General features: G+C 43.5%; 1 protein-coding gene across 5 annotated transcripts in view; it reads left to right on the forward strand.

Annotated features, from left to right (window-relative positions):
* The window catches only part of SYT7 (synaptotagmin 7), a 225,810-nt gene that overhangs the window by 114,466 nt on the left and 90,661 nt on the right, over window positions 1-20,683 (forward strand). For 3 of the 5 annotated variants that reach the window (XM_081200661.1, XM_081200662.1, XM_081200663.1), the window contains exons 1-2: window positions 726-777; window positions 3,542-3,645. In XM_081200661.1, coding sequence (XP_081056787.1) covers window positions 741-777; window positions 3,542-3,645 — 141 coding nt within the window. In that variant the 5' untranslated portion in view covers window positions 726-740. Of the gene's footprint in view, window positions 1-725; window positions 778-3,541; window positions 3,646-20,683 lie in introns of those variants that run through there. The other 2 variants (XM_081200660.1, XM_081200664.1) reach the window with 1 other exon arrangement.

Below are 20,683 nucleotides of genomic sequence, written 5' to 3' on the forward strand. Positions count from 1 at the left end.
GCAAGCAGAAATCCTTGTGTTGATGGAAAAATCAGAAGAGCATGATATCGAATTTTCCCCTTGATGACAGAGGCAAATTGTACCTAGTAGCTGGACCAAGTTTTGAACAAATTTGGCTGGGTTGGTTTTGGGAATTTGGTCTGAGGTAAAAGACTTTTGGACGCTGGTGTCAACAGATGCATTTCTTGAGTTCTTACAAACTGTCATCAAGCACATTTAGGATCTCAGTATAAATATCAGTATTCCCTTATGTATGGAATATATCTTCAATAAACAATCTCAGTTAATAGTTCAGTCTGTCTCCAAGGTACCGGTTGGCTTTAAAATCATGATGAGTGGCAGTGGGAAAGGGTCACATTGAGGAACTCGGAGTTATTGTGACAGGGAGTCTTATAGATTCTGGAATATAAAAAAAGAAGCACAATTATCTAAACTTGTATTTATAAGAAGTGGAACTGAAGGAACCTGTTCCCTGTAACTTACTCTTTTCCATTTTATAATGTGTGTCTGTTTCTGGTTAGCAAGGGAGAAGCATAATGGAAATATTGTGTCTAGGGGTAGCATGTCGTATCTTGCCGCTTGAGGTGAAACAGGAAGTAGCACCCTTCCCCCTCTGCCACTGCCTGTACCACCAACATCAGTGCCTGTTTCCGGCCAGCATGCAAGATCTCACTGGAAATTGGCGCTGATACCAGAGGTGGAGGATTCTGCCTCCTGAGGCAATGGCTTCATCCGGCCTAATGGCTGGGCCAGCTCTGATTGTTTCAATACTATTAGGTGGGTTGAAACTGTCTGAAGTTTTGTATAGGATACCTCCTCCTCCGGCAGAACACGTTCAGTATGGCCTTTGGGACAGTGCTGTTTAAAAGTGTACTGTGGATCCAAAATGTATGTGGCTTCCCTTTAGTGTATTCATAGTGGAAATAGGTATGTGTTTTCAGTTCCATGGCAGGCTTTGATACAGCATTCAACCCCAGTCCTTGATACTCTTACTATCAGCTCAGGATAGCTAGCTATTTTGTTGCTCAGTGCAAGATAACTAAGTGAATTATCAGAACTGAACACAGAACTCTAGGTGAGCCGTATCATTGATGTATATAACCACGTTATTATAACAATTTTTATTACTCTTGGTTTACTCTTCTGCTTTTTCTTTTCTCCTCCAGCTGTGCCTTCAGAAAGAAAAGCCAAACCATTAGGTTTTTCATGATAATGCTTCACCTTTTTCCAAGAGAGGTTACTGTTAATTTAGAACACAGAGTTGTGTCTGAGTGGTTTAAAACATTCCTTTCAGTGTCCATTACTTTGAATTTCTATCAGATGATTTTCATAGTCAGTTGTGCTGCTTTATCCCCTGAATGTCCTAAAGCACTTCAAGTGGACTGTACAAAGTACAATGCTAAATAAGTGGTGTGTCACCTGCCAATCTCACCAGTTCACCTTTTTTTTATTGATTTCTAACCCTATCAAAGCACAAAAGCATCACCAGTGGTACAGCCAGGTAATTTAAGACTCTGAACTTGATGGTCTTATGGGTCAACCTCCTCTTTAGGTGTTAATGTGCATTTCTTCACTCACTTGAAAATGTGGTAAGCAAATCCTGCTTAGAGAGATAGGAAGATACTATACTATACAGGCAGTGGCCACTTCTAGTGTCACCCTAGCCCATTGCATTCTGCCCCACCCTGCCCTGCCCTGCCCCCATTCTGCCCTCTTCCAGGTACAAAAGGACCCGCATATCAGTGATCATGCATCAATTAGACACACCTAAAAATGCTCACCTCCTGTACTACAGTAATCTTTGATTGTCCTTGAATCTGCCATCTTCTTCTGACACACCTTTGGAGAACCACTGCTCTAGGTGATAGGAAAAAAACCGACATTGCCTCTGAAGAAGGGTTTTAAGCTGAGACATTTTGTGTTACAGAATCTCCTTATGACACACTGTTTCCTAGCACTTGTTGAGGTCCTCTTCACACTTGTTTCTGCTGTTGATGTTGTCCTCCTTTTCTGAATTAGAATCAGTTCCCTTCAGCTCTAAAGAACCTATATTATTAAAAGCATTAGATGTTCCTAACCAAATGACCACTGATTTTAGATGCCTATCATATCATAAACCACAGATTTAAATTCACTACAATCTGTTTTTGTTTGCTTCATTTTGTCTGGCTGTGATGAGAATAGCTCTCAACAATTGCTGGAATAATTTCAAAAAATAGGCAACGTTCTGGCGCTGTGATAATTGTTCTATGGAGAGTCATGCAGCTGGAGCGTTATGAAATCATAAAGCACACTAATTATGTTCTATGGTTCTGTGATGCTGTGCAATAAGACTTGCCCTGTAAAAGTTAGGGACAGCTGCTGAATCCCTTTATTACCAGCTGAGACAGCAGAACTGGAAGTATTGGTATGATCTGTCTGCCTGTGGTCTAGCCTGCCATTGAAACTGTCAAGAATTGATAGTCTTTGTTTCTTTTTCCCCCAACACTTTCTCTAGAGTTGGAGGATTTGGTGAACTGGACCCTCTCTTTCTTTTACCTTTCACTATGGGACAAACCAAGACATGGATGGTTTAGGTTTATTAGGGGAGAAACCAAGGTAAAAGGGTAGAAGAAGAGGCAGGAGTTGTGGTTGTTCATTTCATTTCTATATCACTTTATATTTTTAAGGAAAAAAATCTCACATTAAAACATCAAATAAAACAATCCAGAATAAAGCATTGCTGGTCAACAGGAAACTAAAATATTATCTTAAAGATTTCAAAATAAAACACAACAAAGGAGGTCAACTAAAGAATGCACATTTAATGCAGCAAAATTAACAAAAATGCTATTTTAGACATTCCAGAAGAAAACATTGTTTAAGGAAGTCAAAGATAAAATGCACATTTAAAACAGCATAAGTAACAAGAGAATAAAATATTATCATAAGCATCAAACATATCTGCTCCCATTGCTGCCAATCCTGCCAGCTGTGGATGCTCTGGTTTGATGACCTGGGCCTGCACTAAGAGGCAGCCAAGAGGGTATCTGGCCTCTTTTGCAGCCTCAGCCTTTTGCAGCTGGAGTCAATCAGGGCCCCACCCTCCCAGGCCAGGGGGGAAAAGACTGCAAGGCAAGCCAGGGGAAAGTGCAGTACCAAGGAAACAAACCAAGAGCCTCAACTCTGCTGTGTACTTAAAAGTCAGGGAACAGAACCGTGACCCAAATTTGTATATGCTCATGTATGTGTACAAATACAGTGTAGGCCTCTGAGCAAATTAAACTGGTAAATGTCTGAGGTCATCCCAGCACTGTGCTTTGCATCATACCAGCTGCCATGCAAGCAAAACAAAAAGAGGTTTTAAAAGGGGAAGAAGAGCAGAAACTGCAAAAAAAAACCCACCAGAGCTCAGTCTCCTTGGGTCACCCCCTAACAAGGCCCCTGAGTCTCAGCAAGCCTCTTGATAGCCCCACAAAACTGTTAATAATCCTGTCAGCTTTTTCCTGTTTCCTTTTATTGGAGGCACATGTACAGCTAACCTGTGGGTTTCTCTTCTCAGGGGCACCCTCTCGTGATGTCATTCTGGTCTCAGCCATCATCACCATCAGCCTTAGTGTTACCATTGTCCTGTGTGGGATCTGCCAGTGGTGTCAGCGCAAACTGGTAAGTCATAACCGTGTGCAATTGGCTATGCTGAAAAGGGAAATGAAACAGGTAGAATTTTTTTCCCCTCTGGGCAAGCCAGCTGTTTGAAAGCTTCAGGGTCCCTCTGGCTGGAATAGACTGTGGCACAGGATGCAAAGAAGCATGTTTCTGGGGGGTGAGAGTCAAGCAGGAGTTTAATTACAATGCTGGTTGATAATAATAATGGTGTTTATACGGTGCCCCCAGTCCCTGCTAAATGCTTGGGGCATAACACCAGCAATTAACGTGGGACTGTAGCTCTGTTCCAACAACAATAATTAACAGATCAGAAGCTATATGTAGGGAGACTCTAAACCAAGTAAATGAAGGAGTGGAAAGGGACAAGTATGAAATGAGGAGGGGGGAAACAGGTGGATGGCAGAGAAAAGTAGATCATTGCTGAACCTCAAATATGGAATGGAAAGGAGATGAGGTGGTCAGATGCAAAAGAGGACAGGTCTCCTCTTCTCACTTCCAATACCTGTGCATTTCAGCAGGTATAGCATGTGTAGCAAGCTACACCTGGCTCCCCAACCAGTGGTGGGAGTGCCCTAGATGCAGAGTAAACAAAAGTATTCACAGCATCATTCATGCCACGTGAAGAACAAACGACGGGTATTTTGAATTGGATAAAAGACTGAAATCCTGGTGCTTATTATAGTAGGCAAAAATATTTTGGAATTATGCCTGGTTTTATCGGGATAGGGAGATTCTTTCATGGACCATGTAACCATCAGTTTGTGCCTTGATTTGATTACCCAGACTCTGCTGACACTTTCTCAGGAACATCAGACCACTTTCAAACGTTCTCCATGCATATGCAAACATACACACAGAAATACACCCTGCAGAGGGGAGTGACTCAGGTATGTTTTTTGCATGGCTGACAGAATGCGTTTCATGGTGATCTCCCCCCCCCCTTTTTTTTTTGAGGCACACACCCAATATCTTGCTGAAATGTATCATATGCTCTATCACTCCTCCATTCATACTGGTTCACAGAAACAAATGCCTCTTTTCTACTTTGGTAATCCCACAAATGAAATCAGCTATGATGTACATTTCCTATTTATTCTGATACTTATGCTGGACAGTCTATGAGTTTATTATATTTCTCTGCAGTTCAGAAAGTGGTAGCATCCATGATCATGGGAATAGCTGTTCTGGGTAAAAGTTCTGGGCTGTTGCGAACTTTAGGCAGTTCAGTGTGGAAAAGTAAAAGAGGCTTCTTGTTCATCAAGACCTCATAGAGCAGGGCTGCAGTTGGGTCAAGGCCACATGGTGCAGCCACTTTGCTGAAGCTAAGCAGGTTAATATCAGCATGGGAGATTGCCTCAGAACACTACGTATGTCACCTTGAGCTTCATGTAGAAAGAACGGCAGAATATAAATGTTCAAAATAAAAATGTAAGAAAGAAGAAGCTTAAAGTTCAGTTCAGATTTGTGGCACGCATGAGCTCTGTTCATGCATAGCTTACATGTAAGGCACTCATATAATCCATCTGGAGTGGGGCTGCTCTCCAGCTACTGTGCATTGAGTGCTGTTTCTGCAAGAGAATCCTTACAGATGAGAAGTTGTACATTAAGGCTTCCTATGTTCAGGGCCCTCGTTCGTTCAGGGTTCCTGCTGCTCTCACAGGGCTTCTCTTGCAGACAGCTGCTATTAATGCATGATTGTTGGAAGCAGAGCTAGTGCAGCAATATGGAGCTGAAGCAAAAAGCACAGTCCCACTCTGGTTTGAAACTGTGAGTGCTGTATACACATGAATAGTTCTATGCAAGGAAACTGACTATACAGTGGCGCCCCGCAAGACGGAAAACCCGCTAGACGAAAGGGTTTTCCGTTTTGGAGGTGCTTCGCAAAACGAATTTCCTATGGGCTTGCTTCGCAAGACGAAAATGTCTTGCGAGTTCCTGCGGGGTTTTTTCCTCCCCCCCCCTTTTTCCCAAGCCGCTAAGCCGCTTATCAGCTGATCCTAAGCCGCTAAGCCGCTTAACAGCTGATCCGCTAAGCCGCTTATCAGCTGATCCGCTAAGCCGCTAAACTGCTTATCAGCTGATCCGCTAAGCCGCTAATAGCGCTAATCCGCTAAGCCGCTAATGGGCTTGCTTCGCAAGACGAAAAAACCGCAAGACGAAGAGACTCGCGGAATGGATTCTTTTCGTCTTGCGAGGCACCACTGTACTCCCTTCCATGCCTTACAGGGCACAAGGGCACACTGCCACTGTGGCTGGCAGCTCCTTTCCAGGCAATCCCTGTAGATATATGATTAGGTTACCCTCAATTGTGCAGGGACTCCAGTTGTCTTCTGTCAAAATTATTCTGCTACATTTTTTTAATTTAATTTTTCAGACTATTCTGTACATTGAGAAATAACAATTCTTTTCACCCAGCCTTTAAAAAGATAGTGGAAAGTTCCATCTTGCAATGTGAATGGTTCCGTTCCTCTCCCTCTAACCTCATGCAATTTTGTGACCTTTTTTGAATGCCTTAGACTAGAGGCTGCCCTCCCAGCGTGGGAGTAGTTATCTGTCGAATAACAAACCTTTTCACAAACTTTCTTTTTATTTTATATAGTTCATTTTATTAACAGTTTTTAAATTTTTCATAAATGTAACATTTTTGTAAGACCTGAGGCATTGTTAAAACAGCCAAGAAAACTGGAAGGCATGTCTAATCTAATTTATTTTTAATTAAAAAGCGGGGGGGGGCAGCAGTATCCCAACACAGTAAGCTTATCACTCTCAGCCAATAAGTTTAGAATGTGATGCACGCTGGCTTTTTTAATTTTTAAGGTACTTGCGTACAAATGCTATGATTTTTTAAATATCTGTGTACCGCCTTTCTACATTACTGTACAAGTCAAATTGCAAGCCATAGGAATCACAAAATAAGACAATAAAATTCACATTGCTAACTTACAGCAATTCAAACGATAATTCTAAGCAACAAAATGGAAGGATCTAATTTGTATGTAGCATTACAAGATAATGACAACACAACATCAGTGTGCAACAAAACAAAATCACTCCCATCAATTGCAACAAATAAACAAGCACAAACAACCATTTCAAGGCCTGTCCACCCAAACCGCTCTGATTCTGAGAACATAGTGCATTCAACCCCATATAGACTCAGGACCAAGATGATTTTGAATGGACAGGTCTTGGTGCCAGAGCATCAACTTCCCTGTGCTTTTGCCATGGACTCAGCTGTACAAGACCCTGTGATTCCTTTGTTTCAGTTCTGGCCCAAGCAGCTCTCAATGAATCAAAAAGCTGTGAGGTGGGAGGGGCAAGGCAGACAAACTCAGCTTCTAAAGTCCAGATAGTTCCACATCTGCCCTTTCTACCATCATATTTATATCAAGCCTTTTCCCAGGGTGCTAAGGGCATCACATAGCAACTTTGTGAAGTAAGCTGAGCCACCAAGTGAGCTTTGAGATCTGTGAGAATGTTAGCCCCTATCTCTCCAGTCTAAATCCAGCCCTTTATCTGCTACACCACACCGGCTCCCTGGTTGTGGCAGACATTCACTCATCTTCTAACTAATCCATCTGTAGCAGCTTGGTCTCTCTCAAGTCCCAACATAAAAGCCCCATTTCAATACTAGTGAAGGAAGAAAAGCAGCAAAGATCAAGATCATCAATAAAAGGTGAGAAGTTTGTACCTTTTCAGAAACTCGTATTTGCAAACAACTCTTTGCAAGACCTGGATGTTTGTGGGATTTAAATTTACTGATACACAGACAGGTTAGATAAGCAAAATATGACAGACGGAAGCTAGAGACTGGCAGCGTTAACTAGGGCCTGGATCTTTTTGTGACTGCAAAATCTTTGACTAATTTCCATGCCTGCTGTCAAAATAAAGTATGGATTGAATGGAGTGAAGTAATATATGCATACAGTTGCTCCATTTGGTAGCTCACTGAGCAACAGGCAGACTAATCTGGTGCATGGCATCTACGTCACTGAAAAGCCCCATCTACAGTGGTACCTCAGGTTACAGACGCTTCAGGTTACAGACTCCGCTAACCCAAAAATAGTACCTCAGGTTAAGAACTTTGCGTCAGGATGAGAACAGAAATTGTCCGGTGGCAGCGCGGCAGCAGCGGTAGGCCCCATTAGCTAAAGTGGTACCTCAGGTTAAGAACAGTTTCAGGTTAAGAATGGACCTTGAGAACGAATTAAGTTCTTAACCCGAGGTACCACTGTATTCTTTAACCAGCTCTTCTTTTCCTTCTCCCTTCATCTCTCCTCCTCCTCCTTCTCAGCTCTTGCAATAGGTCATGGCAGCTCATCTGGAGAAATACTTGTGTCTGTGTTGTGATAAGGTAATTGTCTCTCAGGTGTCCGTGACCTAAGGTTTTGATCACAACTTCCAGCCATCACTTTAACGTTCCGCTTCAGTTTGTCTCCCCCCTGCTTGTCTGTTTTAAAGCCAATGGCCTTTGACTATTATTCAGTAGAATAAGGCCTCAGGAAATACACATGGCTTCCCCAGCATTGACTGACCAAGATCTCAGCACAGAAAGAGTGCAAATGGGACCTGGCTTCCGAAATCTGGGGTGGGTTCCTTTCTATTCTGCCTTTAAATGGAAGTGTGTCCTCAGCGCTGATTTCATGTTTAGGACAGAAAATACACTTGTGAATAAGTCATTTATTATTTTGGCACAATATTTTTGTTGCTATTTGTGTCACCTAATGATAGGTACATGAGGACTTGAAGTGTGAACCTACTGTTTTACCATCAGGAAAGAAACACTTTCTTATTTTCTTCTCGGAGGAACTGTAGGTCTTCCACATGGAAGCAATTGCTTCATTAATGTGGAGCCTCTGGGCCAAACTCGATGGTGAGGCGTTTTTGAATCAGCTTTCTCCAACCTGGGGCCATCCAGATGTTTTGGACCACTGCTCCCATAATCCTTGGCCAGTGGTGCTGCTGGCTTGAGCTGCTGGGGGTTTTAGTAAAAACAAACAAACGTGGAGGGCACTAGGTTGGCAGAGGCTGGTTTAAACCAGCATGCATCCAGGAGAGGTGGGTCAATATTCAATTTGGGTCACTTCTGAAAAGCAGAAAATACTGGATTATGTGGACAAATGATATAAGGGAAAGTCTAATGTTCCTAAAAAACACATAGCTAGGTATCTGTTAGCAAAAAATCTCTTATTTAGTAGCAGCCATTGTTTTCCTAACTGGGGGGGGGGTACTTGTTAGGGATGTATCAGTTACTGTCACACACAAAAAACAACAAACGAATGTAGGCACTGCTGACACTATTTAAATGTTAAACAATAATAGTAACATGAATACCTTTTGCAGAACACCTTTCGTGCATCAGAGCAACTGTGTGCCACAAAATTTACCTGAGGGGGAAATAACTCTGCAGACCAGTGCAATGCCAGAAATTGCAGCAATTAACTAATTAACTAATCCTAGCATGAATAGCCACTTTAACATTGCTGTGAAAGGTGTTTTCTGCTTGTTAGAGAGACCAGTTGGACTGAATGCAGCAGAATGTGTTAACAAGTAACGTGAGAGAGGAGGAACAAGGTGGGTAGTAGGATTGTCGCAGATTCTATATAGGCAAGATTATCTGTGTAAAAGCAAAAAAATAAATAAATCAACAGCTGTAGTGTTTCTTTTGATACTTCAGCAAGTGGAGCCAAGATTCACTATCATTCAAAGCTGATTAATTTAGCTAGCTATTCATTATATTTATATATCACTTAACAGACCCAAAAGAAGCCCTGAAGCAATTTGCAGGACAATAAAAATGCAAAGTACAAAATGCAGTAAGAAATTGAATATGCAATACAATATAATGCTGTATACAATAAGAAACAGAAAGCAAGTTGAACTTGCATTCGAACAAACACATATAGAATTGCACTGTAGAGCTGCAGTCCTAAGCAAACTTGCTAGGAAAGACATCCCATTTAACTCAGTTGGATTTGCTTCCATTCAAGTATATTTATTTATAAGTATTTATTGCAGGGATGCAGGAAAGTGCCTTGTCTGGCTCAGTATTCTCTACACCAACTGGCAGCAACTTCTCTAGGGCCCCAGGCAAAAACCAGGGACACCAGGGATTCAAATAGAGATCTTTTGCATGCAAAACATGTGCTGTACTCACTGAGCTCATTTAACTGTAAAATGGAAAGGCTTAAGTCATATGTTTAGCTTCAAGGAAAACTATACTATTACATTCGAAACCCCTTCATATTCATGTTTTTGTCAGAGATGTCCACATAATGTGGAAAGAGAACCTATAACTAAAGGAGAGAGGGGATGAAGGATCCCCAAAAGATCTCCCAACCTGCCTGGATGACTCATCCCTGTGCCTGGCCAATTCATACGTTAGGGTTGAACTGTACATTTGACAACAGACTCTGTCTGGGAACCTGGCCACACTGCCCAGCAGCTGAAAACTTGGGACTGGGCACAATTTGGGGAGGGAGAAGTGGTGGGCAGGGGAGGGGATGTTTAACCTTTCCATCACGCACCACTTCTTCCCTCAACTGCAACAAGCACACATCTCGCCCTGACTGAGGGAAAGGGGTTCAGGAGAGATGTAGCAAGCATGGAAAGGGTTAAGGAAGTTGCCACCATCATTTATTTGACATTTCCCAGCTCCAAATCAAGCCCTGCCCCACTGCATGTCAGGTGCTCAGCAACAGCTAAGGTTCCCAGACCTGGAACCTGCTACCAAACATCTAGTTTGCTTATTAGCTTACAGCTGGAGGCAGTGCTTAGTCTTAGAGAAAAATGCATGAATTGATTGGGAGGGGTTTTTTCATACCTCTGTTGCTTTTTCCCTAATTATGTTTGTGGGTAGCCTCCAATTCCTTGGACTTGGCATGTGGCGAGGAATCAGGAAGGATTGTTGTTCAAGGCATACAGACATGGGGAAAAGAAAGTGCACCCTCTTTGAATTCTGTGGTTTTACATATGAAGACATAATAACAATCATCTGTTCCTTAGCAGGTCTTAAAATTAGGTAAATACAACCTCAGGTGAACAATATGACATAACATACTGCATCGTGTCATGATTTGCTTAACAGAAATAAAGCCAAAATGGAAAAGCCATGTGTGAAAAACTAAGTACGCTTTATGATTCAATAGCTTGTTGAACCACCTTAAGCAGCAATAACTTGAAGTACAGTGGTTCCTCGGGTTAAGTACTTAATTTGTTCCGGAGGTCCGCTCTTAACCTGAAACTGTTCTTAACCTGAAGCACCACTTTAGCTAATGGGGCCTCCAGCTGCCGCCACGCTGCCGGAGCACAATTTCTGTTCTCATCCTGAAGCAAAGTTCTTAACCCGAGGTACTATTCCTGGGTTAGCGGAGTCTGTAACCTGAAGCGTCTGTAACCCGAGGTACCACTGTACTCAGTTTCTGTAGGACTTTATCAGTCTCTCACATCGTTGTGGAGGAATTTTGGCCCAATGTTACTTCAATTCATCGAGGTTTGTTGGCATTTGTTTATGCACTGCTCTCTTTAAGGTACCACACAGCATTTCAATTGCGTTGAGGTCTGGACTTTGACTGGGCCATTGCAACACCTTGATTATTTTCTTTTTCAGCCATTCTGCTGTAGATTTGCTAGTGTGCTTGGGGTCCTTGTACTGTTGTGTGCCCCAATTTTGGCCATTGTTTGGGTTTTGCATGTATAAGGGGGTGGGGGGGGAGAGAAAGTATAAGAGTTGTCCAGAAAGATAAAATAAGGGCTCTTTGCAAGCATCCAGGGTTTGCAACAGCTGGTGATGCTTGCTTTCTGTTGGAGAAAGAGTTTGCCAATTGTGAATCCTGTCAGTGAATGAAGATGTTTCAGCCAGTGAGAGAGACTCCTGCTGAGTGACGCATCTTCATGGTTGGTTCAGCTTTTATTATTTAGCTTGTTAGGGGTTGTGATAATTGAATGTTTTGCTGGAAATGTTGGTGCAGCATGAAAATAAGTTTTCAAAATAATCTGTGTACAAGTGAAGATCCTAGGGGAGGAGGAGGGAATAACGGTTTAGGTATTATTATTATTATTATTATTATTATTATTATTATTATTATTATTATTATATTTTGTTACTGCCGTTGTTATATTTTGCCAACATTCCCCCCCCCTTTTACTATAAAAATAGAAGTTTCTTTTGATCTTAAGTATCTTCAACCTAATGGGACACAGGTGGCGCTGTGGGTTAAACCACAGAGCCTAGGACTTGCCAATCAGAAGGTTAGCAGTTCGAATCCCCGTGCCGGGGTGAGCTCCCGTTGCTCAGTCCCTGCTCCTGCCAGCCTAGCAGTTCGAAAGCACATCAAAGTGCAAGTAGATAAATACCCGCTCCGGCGGGAAGGTAAACGGTGTTTCTGTGCGCTGCCCTGGTTCGCCAGAAGCGGCTTAGTCATGCTGGCCACATGACCCGGAAGCTGTACGCTGGCTCCCTCGGCCAATAAAGTGAGATGAGTGCCGCAACCCCAGAGTCGTTCATGACTGGACCTAATGGTCAGGGGTCCCTTTACCTTTATCTTCAACCTATTGTTGTATTGCTTACTTCTTTCAATATTTTTATGCATTTGAAGTACTCTTTTATGACTAAGGTAACTCTAACCCACCCACCCAACCAGCCATGCTCCCTGCCCATCATTCATACTTGGAACCCTCAGATTGCATGCATGTAGCCCAATGTCCCTGTTTCTGGCTTCTTAAAAGACATTATGAGCCTGCCATGCTCCAAAAAGGGCCATGAATTTGCAGAATATAATGGAATTTCTCCCCCAACCCCTGCCACCATGACTCCTGTGGTTTCCTGAGGTCACCGTGTCACCACTGCATTCACAAACAGTGTATTTTGTTTTAAAACAGTGAGACATGCTGTATATTAGTGATGCAGAGCTGTAGCTGGGGGAGCGGGGCTAGCCAGGTTTTTTGCCCCAGGTGAAGCCTCCAGACGCTCCCAGCCCCCCCTCTCTGTGTGTGTATGTTCACAAATACATGTGGAGGAGATGCCAAACTGGGTCTTTGACCCAGGTGAAATAAAGCCTAGTTTCGCCCCTGAGCGATGAATGGTGAGTGTCCCTAAACTTGGCTTTGCCCTTTAAGCCAGACCTTACTATTTCACCAAACCAGTATTGTTATTCTCCTGCCCCAGCTGCGACTCCTAACAAGAGTCAACACACTGTCTCACATTCCTTTTCCCAGCACACAGACACCAGTATTGTTACAGATTGTGTTGTTTTCATACAGGCCTGCAGTTCTCAGATGCTACCCTGCCACCCGCTTGAGGATCTTTTGACCTTGAACCTGAATGCACCTCAGAATTTGGCACCCCAGGGGCTGGTATAGCCTAGGGTTGCCATATTTCAAAACGTGAAAATCTGGATACAAAATCTCATAAAGAAAAAACATGCAACATGGGTTGCTATGCGGATTTTTAAGCGATTTCCGCTTGGATACTGTTTTTGACTGCTGTATTCTGGCTATGTTCAGGAAATTCTGGACATATGGCAACCGTAATCAAGAACAAGAAAGATAAATCTCAAGGAATTTTATTGTCTTATATGGGTAGTGCAGTGGTTTTCAGCCAGTTTGCTGTGGCACACTGGGGTGCCTTGAATGATGGTTAAGGGTGCCGCATGCAACACTGGCCTCTGTCTCTCTTTCTTTACCTCCCTCCTCTTCTTGTGGCTCTGCCTCCCAAAGGCTTGTGCAGCTGTTTGTTTCATCAGTCATGGCTACAAGCTCCCAAGGTGAATGGTGCCTCTGGGGCTGGTCAGGGGGTGCAGGTTGCCAGGAGCTGAGGTGGCCTCGGAATAAGCAAGCAAGCAGGCGGGGGAGTCCAGCCAGCCTATTCACCAGCCCTTATTGCTGGGAATGGACAGACAAGGCCCAGGCCCCTGTGGGGCAGTGTGAGGAGGCATCTCTCTTTGGGGCGGGGTGTGTGTGTGTGTTGCAGGTCAGAGACCAGGGGCAGCAGCAGTGGCTGCCTGGAGGACTCTCAAGGAGAGGAGGCTGAGGGAACACTCCACAAGGGAGGGTGTTCAAAAAGGGGTGAGGGGCTGCCAGCTCTGCAGGCAAGGGGTGACATAACTGGGCTCCTGAGTCCCATAGGGGTGCCGCAGAAAGAATGGAGTTGGCCAAGAGAGCCATGGACTCAAAAAGGTTGAAAACCTCAGGAGTAGTGTATTAGCAAACTTGATGTGAATCAGTGTTAAGAGTTTAAAACTAGTAAAAGAGTTAAAACTAGTAATTCAAGCTATTGGTTCTAAAATCATGTGTGGAAACACATAGAAAAACTAAGCTGCTTTAAAATTGGTCAGAGAAAGTGAGAGTGGAAGGAGGGAGGATATTGGCTGGAATGGGGGGGGGGGAATGTGACCAACGGAACAAAGGTGGCATCAGAAGGAAAATGGATGCTGGCTAGAACCACTTGCTTTAGAAAGAGAAGGGAGGTTGCCAGAGGGTTTGGGTAGTGATTTTGTGGAACTTTTGGAAAGCTTTTTGGGCAAGAATCTGAAGAAAGAAAGTGGGTGACTTTGAGGCAACACTAGGGGACAGGCTGAAGTCAAAGTTTCATTTCTGCAAGAGAGCAGTAGTGGATTCTTGTGCGTAATGAGGGAAAGAGAATATGAGATTTCGTGGTGTGACAGCCAATAAGGAAGGCAAGAAAAGAGCACAACCCTAAGAAAAAGAGACCTGATCAGGTTTGAAAGGAGAAGAGGAGAGAGTGTGATGGATCCCATTAAATATTTGCATATATTTAAATGAATTATATATGCAAACATGGTTACCTTCTCTCTAGGAGAACTGAGTTCACATCCTACATGTCACCCACATACATCATATTTCTCACCAGCCTCTGTTAAGGTAGTTTCAAACATGCATTTAGTGAATAGAAATCTGCATTTTTGCATGAATATAGGCACACATCTGAAGAAAACAGTTATAGTAATAACATGCCTCAACAGATATCATGCTACTGAAAAACACTATGCAGCTGCTTTACAGAACACCCCCCCCCCCCTGGTAGCAATTCTGTACCCTTCTGCTTTTTAAATTATTGTTTCATTCTTTTACCAAGTTCTGTTAAGGCAATGTACTCAATCTCTGCAACACCAAATATGCCCTGATTCTTAAAAGTAAATACCCCCCCTCACACACACACACAGCAAAGCTATCCTACCTACCACTGCAGTAAGGTTAAACCCCATCCATTACAGTACTGGCATTGGATCAGAACTAGCATGACTTCTCTGGAGCTAAGAATAACATTCAATTTTTAAAAATAATCAGATGAAAAATCCTTTAGCTGCTCCAGACACCCCACATGCCTGGCATTCAGCATCGTGCTGTGGCTTGTTTTCTCTCAAAAAGAAACCTCTCTTGGCTCATCTGGGGATTCAAAACTGGGTCAAGTGTTCCAAAGATGGCAACCCCTCCCCCCCACCGTTATCAACACTGAAAATGCATTGATAAAAATAAAACTGTGTGGTTTCCTTCTCCCTGAGCACAGGAATATAACATGTTGAACCAGGATCAGTAATAATTAGGATAAATAAATATAGCTGGTATTTAATTTGAAACAGTATCTTGCATCTTAATGCAAGCATTAGCAACATTTCATCTGCCCTGCTTGGAAACTTGCCACACACAGCCCAGTCACTTGCTTTCTTGACACCGTTCCCCACTCTCCCTCTTGTCTATATTGGGACTGCCAGCCAGCTTATATCTGGCAACTATCTCACTCCCTCAGAAGAAACAAGGTCCAGCTTCCCAGATTCAGACTGCTTAGTTTGCCAGTGCCTTACAGAAGATGGGAGGTTGTGTGTGGAATACGTTCATGAGTTAAGCAGCAATATCACCCCATTAATAAGTAAAGATGCTCATCTGGGAGCCAAATTAATAAAACTGGCTGCCACAGAGTGAGCAAGATGAATTGAAGATTTCGCTGATCAGAGATAAACAGACAACAGCCTTGCCTAGTTCAGATTCATTCCAGTGACTGGCACACCGGGGGGCCCCACACGGAAAAAAAGCCCTCATGGTGACAGGAAAGACAAGCCATTCCTTTGCTTCCGCCAGATGGAGTAGATAGGGATAAGTGGCTGGGGGGAAAATAGATGCTGGCTGGCTGAATGACTTTCTTGACAGGTAGTGGAGCTACAAGGCAGCCATCTTCCCCAGAATTGACTTGGGTATCTTCATTCTTGCTAAGAGAGTGCTTCTGCTGTCTGCTGTTTCTATCCTGCCATGGTTTTCCATTTTGGTTTGCAGAGAGTGTGGGTAGCTTATTAATTAACCCATTACATTTTTATCCTGTCTTTAAGGAGCTGAAAGCAGTGTATCTGGGCCCTGTCCCCACTTCTTATTCTCACAACAACCCAAGGTGGATCTTGGGAAGCATGGCCAGTTTGGTTGCACCGGGTGCAGAGCTTCTGGGGCACCGCAACTATGACATCCAACGGAAGGCAGGGGGAACCAGATTTTGGTGCCGCGCAGGGCACTCCTGAAATTTGAGGTGCCAAGGTCCACCACTGCAATAACCCTCAGAGGTAGGTTAGTTTCAGAGCTAGTGGCTGGCCCAAGGTCACCTAATGAGTTTCACAGCTTAGTGAGGAGTTGAACCTGTCTAAACACCCATCAACTGCACTAGCTAGTGTGGTATAATGGTTAGAGCATTCACCTGGGCCAGGGTTCAAATCTCCACTCAGCCATGAAGCCCACTGGGTGACCTTGGGCCAGTCTCCAACTCTCAGCCTAACCTACCTCACAGAGTTGTTGTGAGGAAAAAAATGGGGATGAGGAGAGCCATGTACACTATTTGAGCTTCTTAGAGGAAAAGGTGGCATATAAGTGCAATAAATAAACAAACAAACCACACTGAAGGTGTGGCTGAGCTGCAAGAGCAGCATGCGGCTCTCCAAGGTGGTCAGCTGGATCTGCGTGAGCCAACTAGAGAAGGATAATCTTGTAGGCTTTTTGTGTGGCTTTGGGGAGAGCAGGTTTGCAAACAGATTCCTTCAGTGAAAGCCAGTCTTGCTTGATGCGTGAGAACGTGTGAGGTTTCTGTAGGAGTTGCACAATCTCTTATATTCTCACACCCTTTTGTGTAGAATCATTTGATTTTCCTAAATTCCTGCTTGCCTACCCACCACCAAAAGGCTTATCTAATGATTTATTTTGCTTTTCTTTCATTGTATGTGTGCTGTTCAAGGGAAGACAAGGAGGAAATATAAGAAGGGGGGGAGCTCTCCAGGATTGTGGGAGGGATGAAAAGAATTACAAAAGAAAATATACGCATGCTTGCCCTGTGCTGCCATTTCTGAGTCTCTGTGTGAGGTTTTCTAGGCACACTGGCAGCTTTGCAACTTTGGTGAGGGGAGGGATACAGGGAAAGGAGGCAATTGCATCCCAGACCCCAGTAGCAAACGTTGATTATGCATAGCTGTGTTTCTGACATAGAATGCCATGCAACAAAATGTTTTCAGTCTAAGTGTGCTGCACAACATCTCTTGCTCCCACTGTTCTCACTCAAGTCATGATACATTATCTCGGCCTACAAACATAGAATTATTGATGCTCAGTGCAGAATACAACTACAACATTTCTGACAGAAGGTCACCCAGCCCCTGTTTTGCTCAGCTCTCTCAACCATTCATCATAGAACCTCATTTCCAAACCCCCTCAAAGTCTTAGTTATACTCCACAGGAGACGCTCCAATTTGTCAGTGTCCTTCACTGAGTACAGCTGTACCTTGGAAGTCGAACAGAATCCATTCCGGAAGTCCGTTCAACTTCTGAAATGTTCAGCTGCCAAAGCTCCTGCAGCCAAGCAGAAGCCACAGAGGCCCCGTCAGATGTTCGGCTTCCAAAAGAATGTTTGAAAACTGGAACACTCACTTCTGGTTTTTGATTGTTCAGGAGCCGAAACGTACGAGTTCCGGGGCATTTGGGAACCAAGGTACGACTGTATGGTGCCCAGAATTGGACACAATACTGCAGATGTGGCCTGACCAGCACAGAATAGAGTGGAACTATTGCTTCTCATGATCTGGACGCTACAGGCTGGGTTCCGTTAAACAGCTGTGCTAGCAGGAGCTAGTACAATGTGTCCCACTAGTGCCTTGGGGCTTCAACCCTCTCCTTGCCCCCTGTGCCCCCTGAAATCATCTCCAGGTGGTTGGGGGAGCCCCCCAAAACTGCATGTGGGGGGAGGAGAGCACAGACTGTTACATCTGGCAAACTGAAATGCTTGTGCTGACGGAACGGTCATAATAGTGTGACGTTGAATTCCTCCCATTGCTTCTTTAATGCAACTTAAGAATGCATGGACATTTTTAGCAGCCACTTCGTGCTGCTGGCTCATGTTCAACTTGTAATAAACTAAGTCGTTTAGATCCTTTTCACATATGCTGCTTTCAAGCAAGGTCTCCTCCATCCTATATTTATGCCTTTGATCTTTATTTTATTTTTGGACCTAATTGTAGGACTTCACATTTATCTCTGTTGAATTTAATCTTGTTGGTTTCGGCCCAATGTTCCAGCCTGTCAAAGTCGTTTTGAATCTTGATTCTGTCTTCTATGGTGTTAGCTATCCCTCCTAGCTGTGTGTCATCTTTAAATTTAATAAGCATCCTCTCTATGCCCTCATTCAAGTCATTTATAGCAATGCTGAATAGCACAGGGCCTAAAAGAGAGCCCTGTGGTTCTCCACTTGAGTCTTCCCCCCCAGGCAGCTGACTTAGAGCCATTAATGAGCACTGGCTGGGTTTAGTTGTTCAACCAGCTGTGGCTCCACCTGACATTAATATCATTTAGCCCAAATTCCTCTGTCATTCATCAAGGATCTCATGGATGACTGTCCAGTGCTTTGCTGGTTTTGTTTTAAAAATAAACTTTTAAGGTGGCCCTCTATTATCCCTATTTTGCAAATGGTGAGAGGTGCAGAAGCTGATAGTAGTGTCTTCTCTAAAGCAGCATTCCTATGCACATTTACTTCAGAGTAAATCCCTTTGATCTCAGTACTTCTGAGCATGCATGCCTGGGATTGTCATACACAAAGTGATATTTGAACAAGATTCAAGGTCAATAATAAAAGTATACTGTGTAGAATATACATTTAACCATTATTTGATTCAAACCTGTCTTCATTTATTGGAGTTTTCTGCAATCTTCTTGGTCAGTTACAGGAAAATCTGGAGGGTATGAAAAAATTGAGCAGAAACTTTAGAGGTTTCCATGAAGCAATTGCCAAATGAAAATTTGGTGATCTTCTGAAAACTTTTTTGAACCAAGGAAGCATGCTAAACTTGGCTGAAGCCTTTAGTCATGCTAAGAGGTAGGAAGTTCATATCCAAGGTAGGTTTCTCTGTGGATGAACTCCCATCATCCACCTCACCATTCCCATTCCCGTTCTGTTTCTTATATTTTAAGTCAGGGCCACATCTGTTCCCAAGCACCACAGGATCTCTTCCAAAATGAGAGAATTAAATCCAGCAGCTGGCACATATGTCACCTGCTTGGAGCCTCCCAGTGGGGTCTAGAGACGGCTGAAGCAGATGAAAGGTTGCAGGCACTGCAGCCCATTGGTATGCACACACGATAGAGTGCAGGCAGCATGGAATTTTAATGAATGATTATGTTCTTCCATCAAGCTAAATTTAGAACCAAACCCAAGAAGGTGAAACCCTCTCACCTTCTGCCAAAATGTAGATGAATCATGAGCAGCTTGTCCTTAGTCAGCTTCCATCTTGCTCATACTCTTGTCTTCAGCATCAGTGGCTTCCTAGACAGACTGGGGACAGAGGGACCACTATTCTCAGCAGTGTCTGCCTGTTCAACTGCTGTTTATTTCTCAGGTGAGACGGCAGGTTCTTTCCTTCCATATAGTACAGTCCAGATTTGACTACAGAGCATGCCTGAAAACCACCTGCATTCCCATTTAGCAAGAGCTTTTGTAGACATGGAGTAAAGACATTTAGGAAACACATTTTGAACAGTGTATGTGTGTGAGAGAGAGTTTCTTTATGGACTGCCATTTTAAAATTTAAATAAGAGGCAACAACTGACAGCATGTGACAAGCTCCCTGAGTCCCAGCAGCAAGTACTTTCACGGACCTGAGTGCTTGAAATACTGCCTGAAGATACATCAGCCTGGCTGCATTTTCTCAATCCATACTAGAAGATCCACTCCATACTCTCCTAGCTGTCCTGTGAGCAAACAAGTGCATAAATCTGACAAATGCTGCATATTTGGATCTTCAGGAGCCTTTGTGCGAAAGCCCTTCCCCAAATGCTTATGAGGAAATGTGGTGATCGTTAATATTACATGTTGCCAATGTCCCTCTCAAGTCCTCCTTCAATGCAAAATATTCTTCTAGTGCAGCATTATGGAGAGGAAAATTAAAATTGTCAGGGACTCAGTCAACAAGAAAGGGAGTAGCTTGGGAAGCATTGTGAATAAGAGGAAGTTGCAACTGGAAGAGCAGCTGGAAGATCTCTGCCACCCTGTGGCAAGTTTTGCATTTCAGCTACCCACATAATCAAGAAGAATGCTACTTAATAATATATGGCACATTTCAAGGATGTGGAAACTACAGAAGAGAGGTGGGAGTTATTTTAAAGGGGGCAAGGTGTGGCAAGGAAAGGGAATGGGAAGATTTTCAAAGCTGTACTTTCAGTTGCTGTGGAATTTCCATGACATAAGCACATTCTAGGGATTCTCATGTAAGCCCCATTCATTTCAATCAGTTGCATGCTAGAGAAATTCCCAGATGATTATGTTGTCTTTTGGTGACTAACACAGGTCTTCTCTGCTTGGGTATTTGCTGAGTGTAGCCCATAATAGCTATTGCGCTTCTTTGCTTCCTGAGTCATGCTGGCCTGAGAGTACCATTTGGCTGGGTTACTGACCCAGTTGGAGAGAGTCTGCAAGAGACCTCCATTGTTAAGAGTAGTTAGTATGTGTTTGTATTTTGAATCAGCATGTCTAAAGGAGACTGAGTCAGCCCAGAGGATCAAAGGG

Source organism: Podarcis bocagei (genome assembly GCF_964188305.1).
Source record: "Podarcis bocagei genome assembly, chromosome: 1".
Classification (NCBI taxonomy): domain Eukaryota; kingdom Metazoa; phylum Chordata; class Lepidosauria; order Squamata; family Lacertidae; genus Podarcis; species Podarcis bocagei.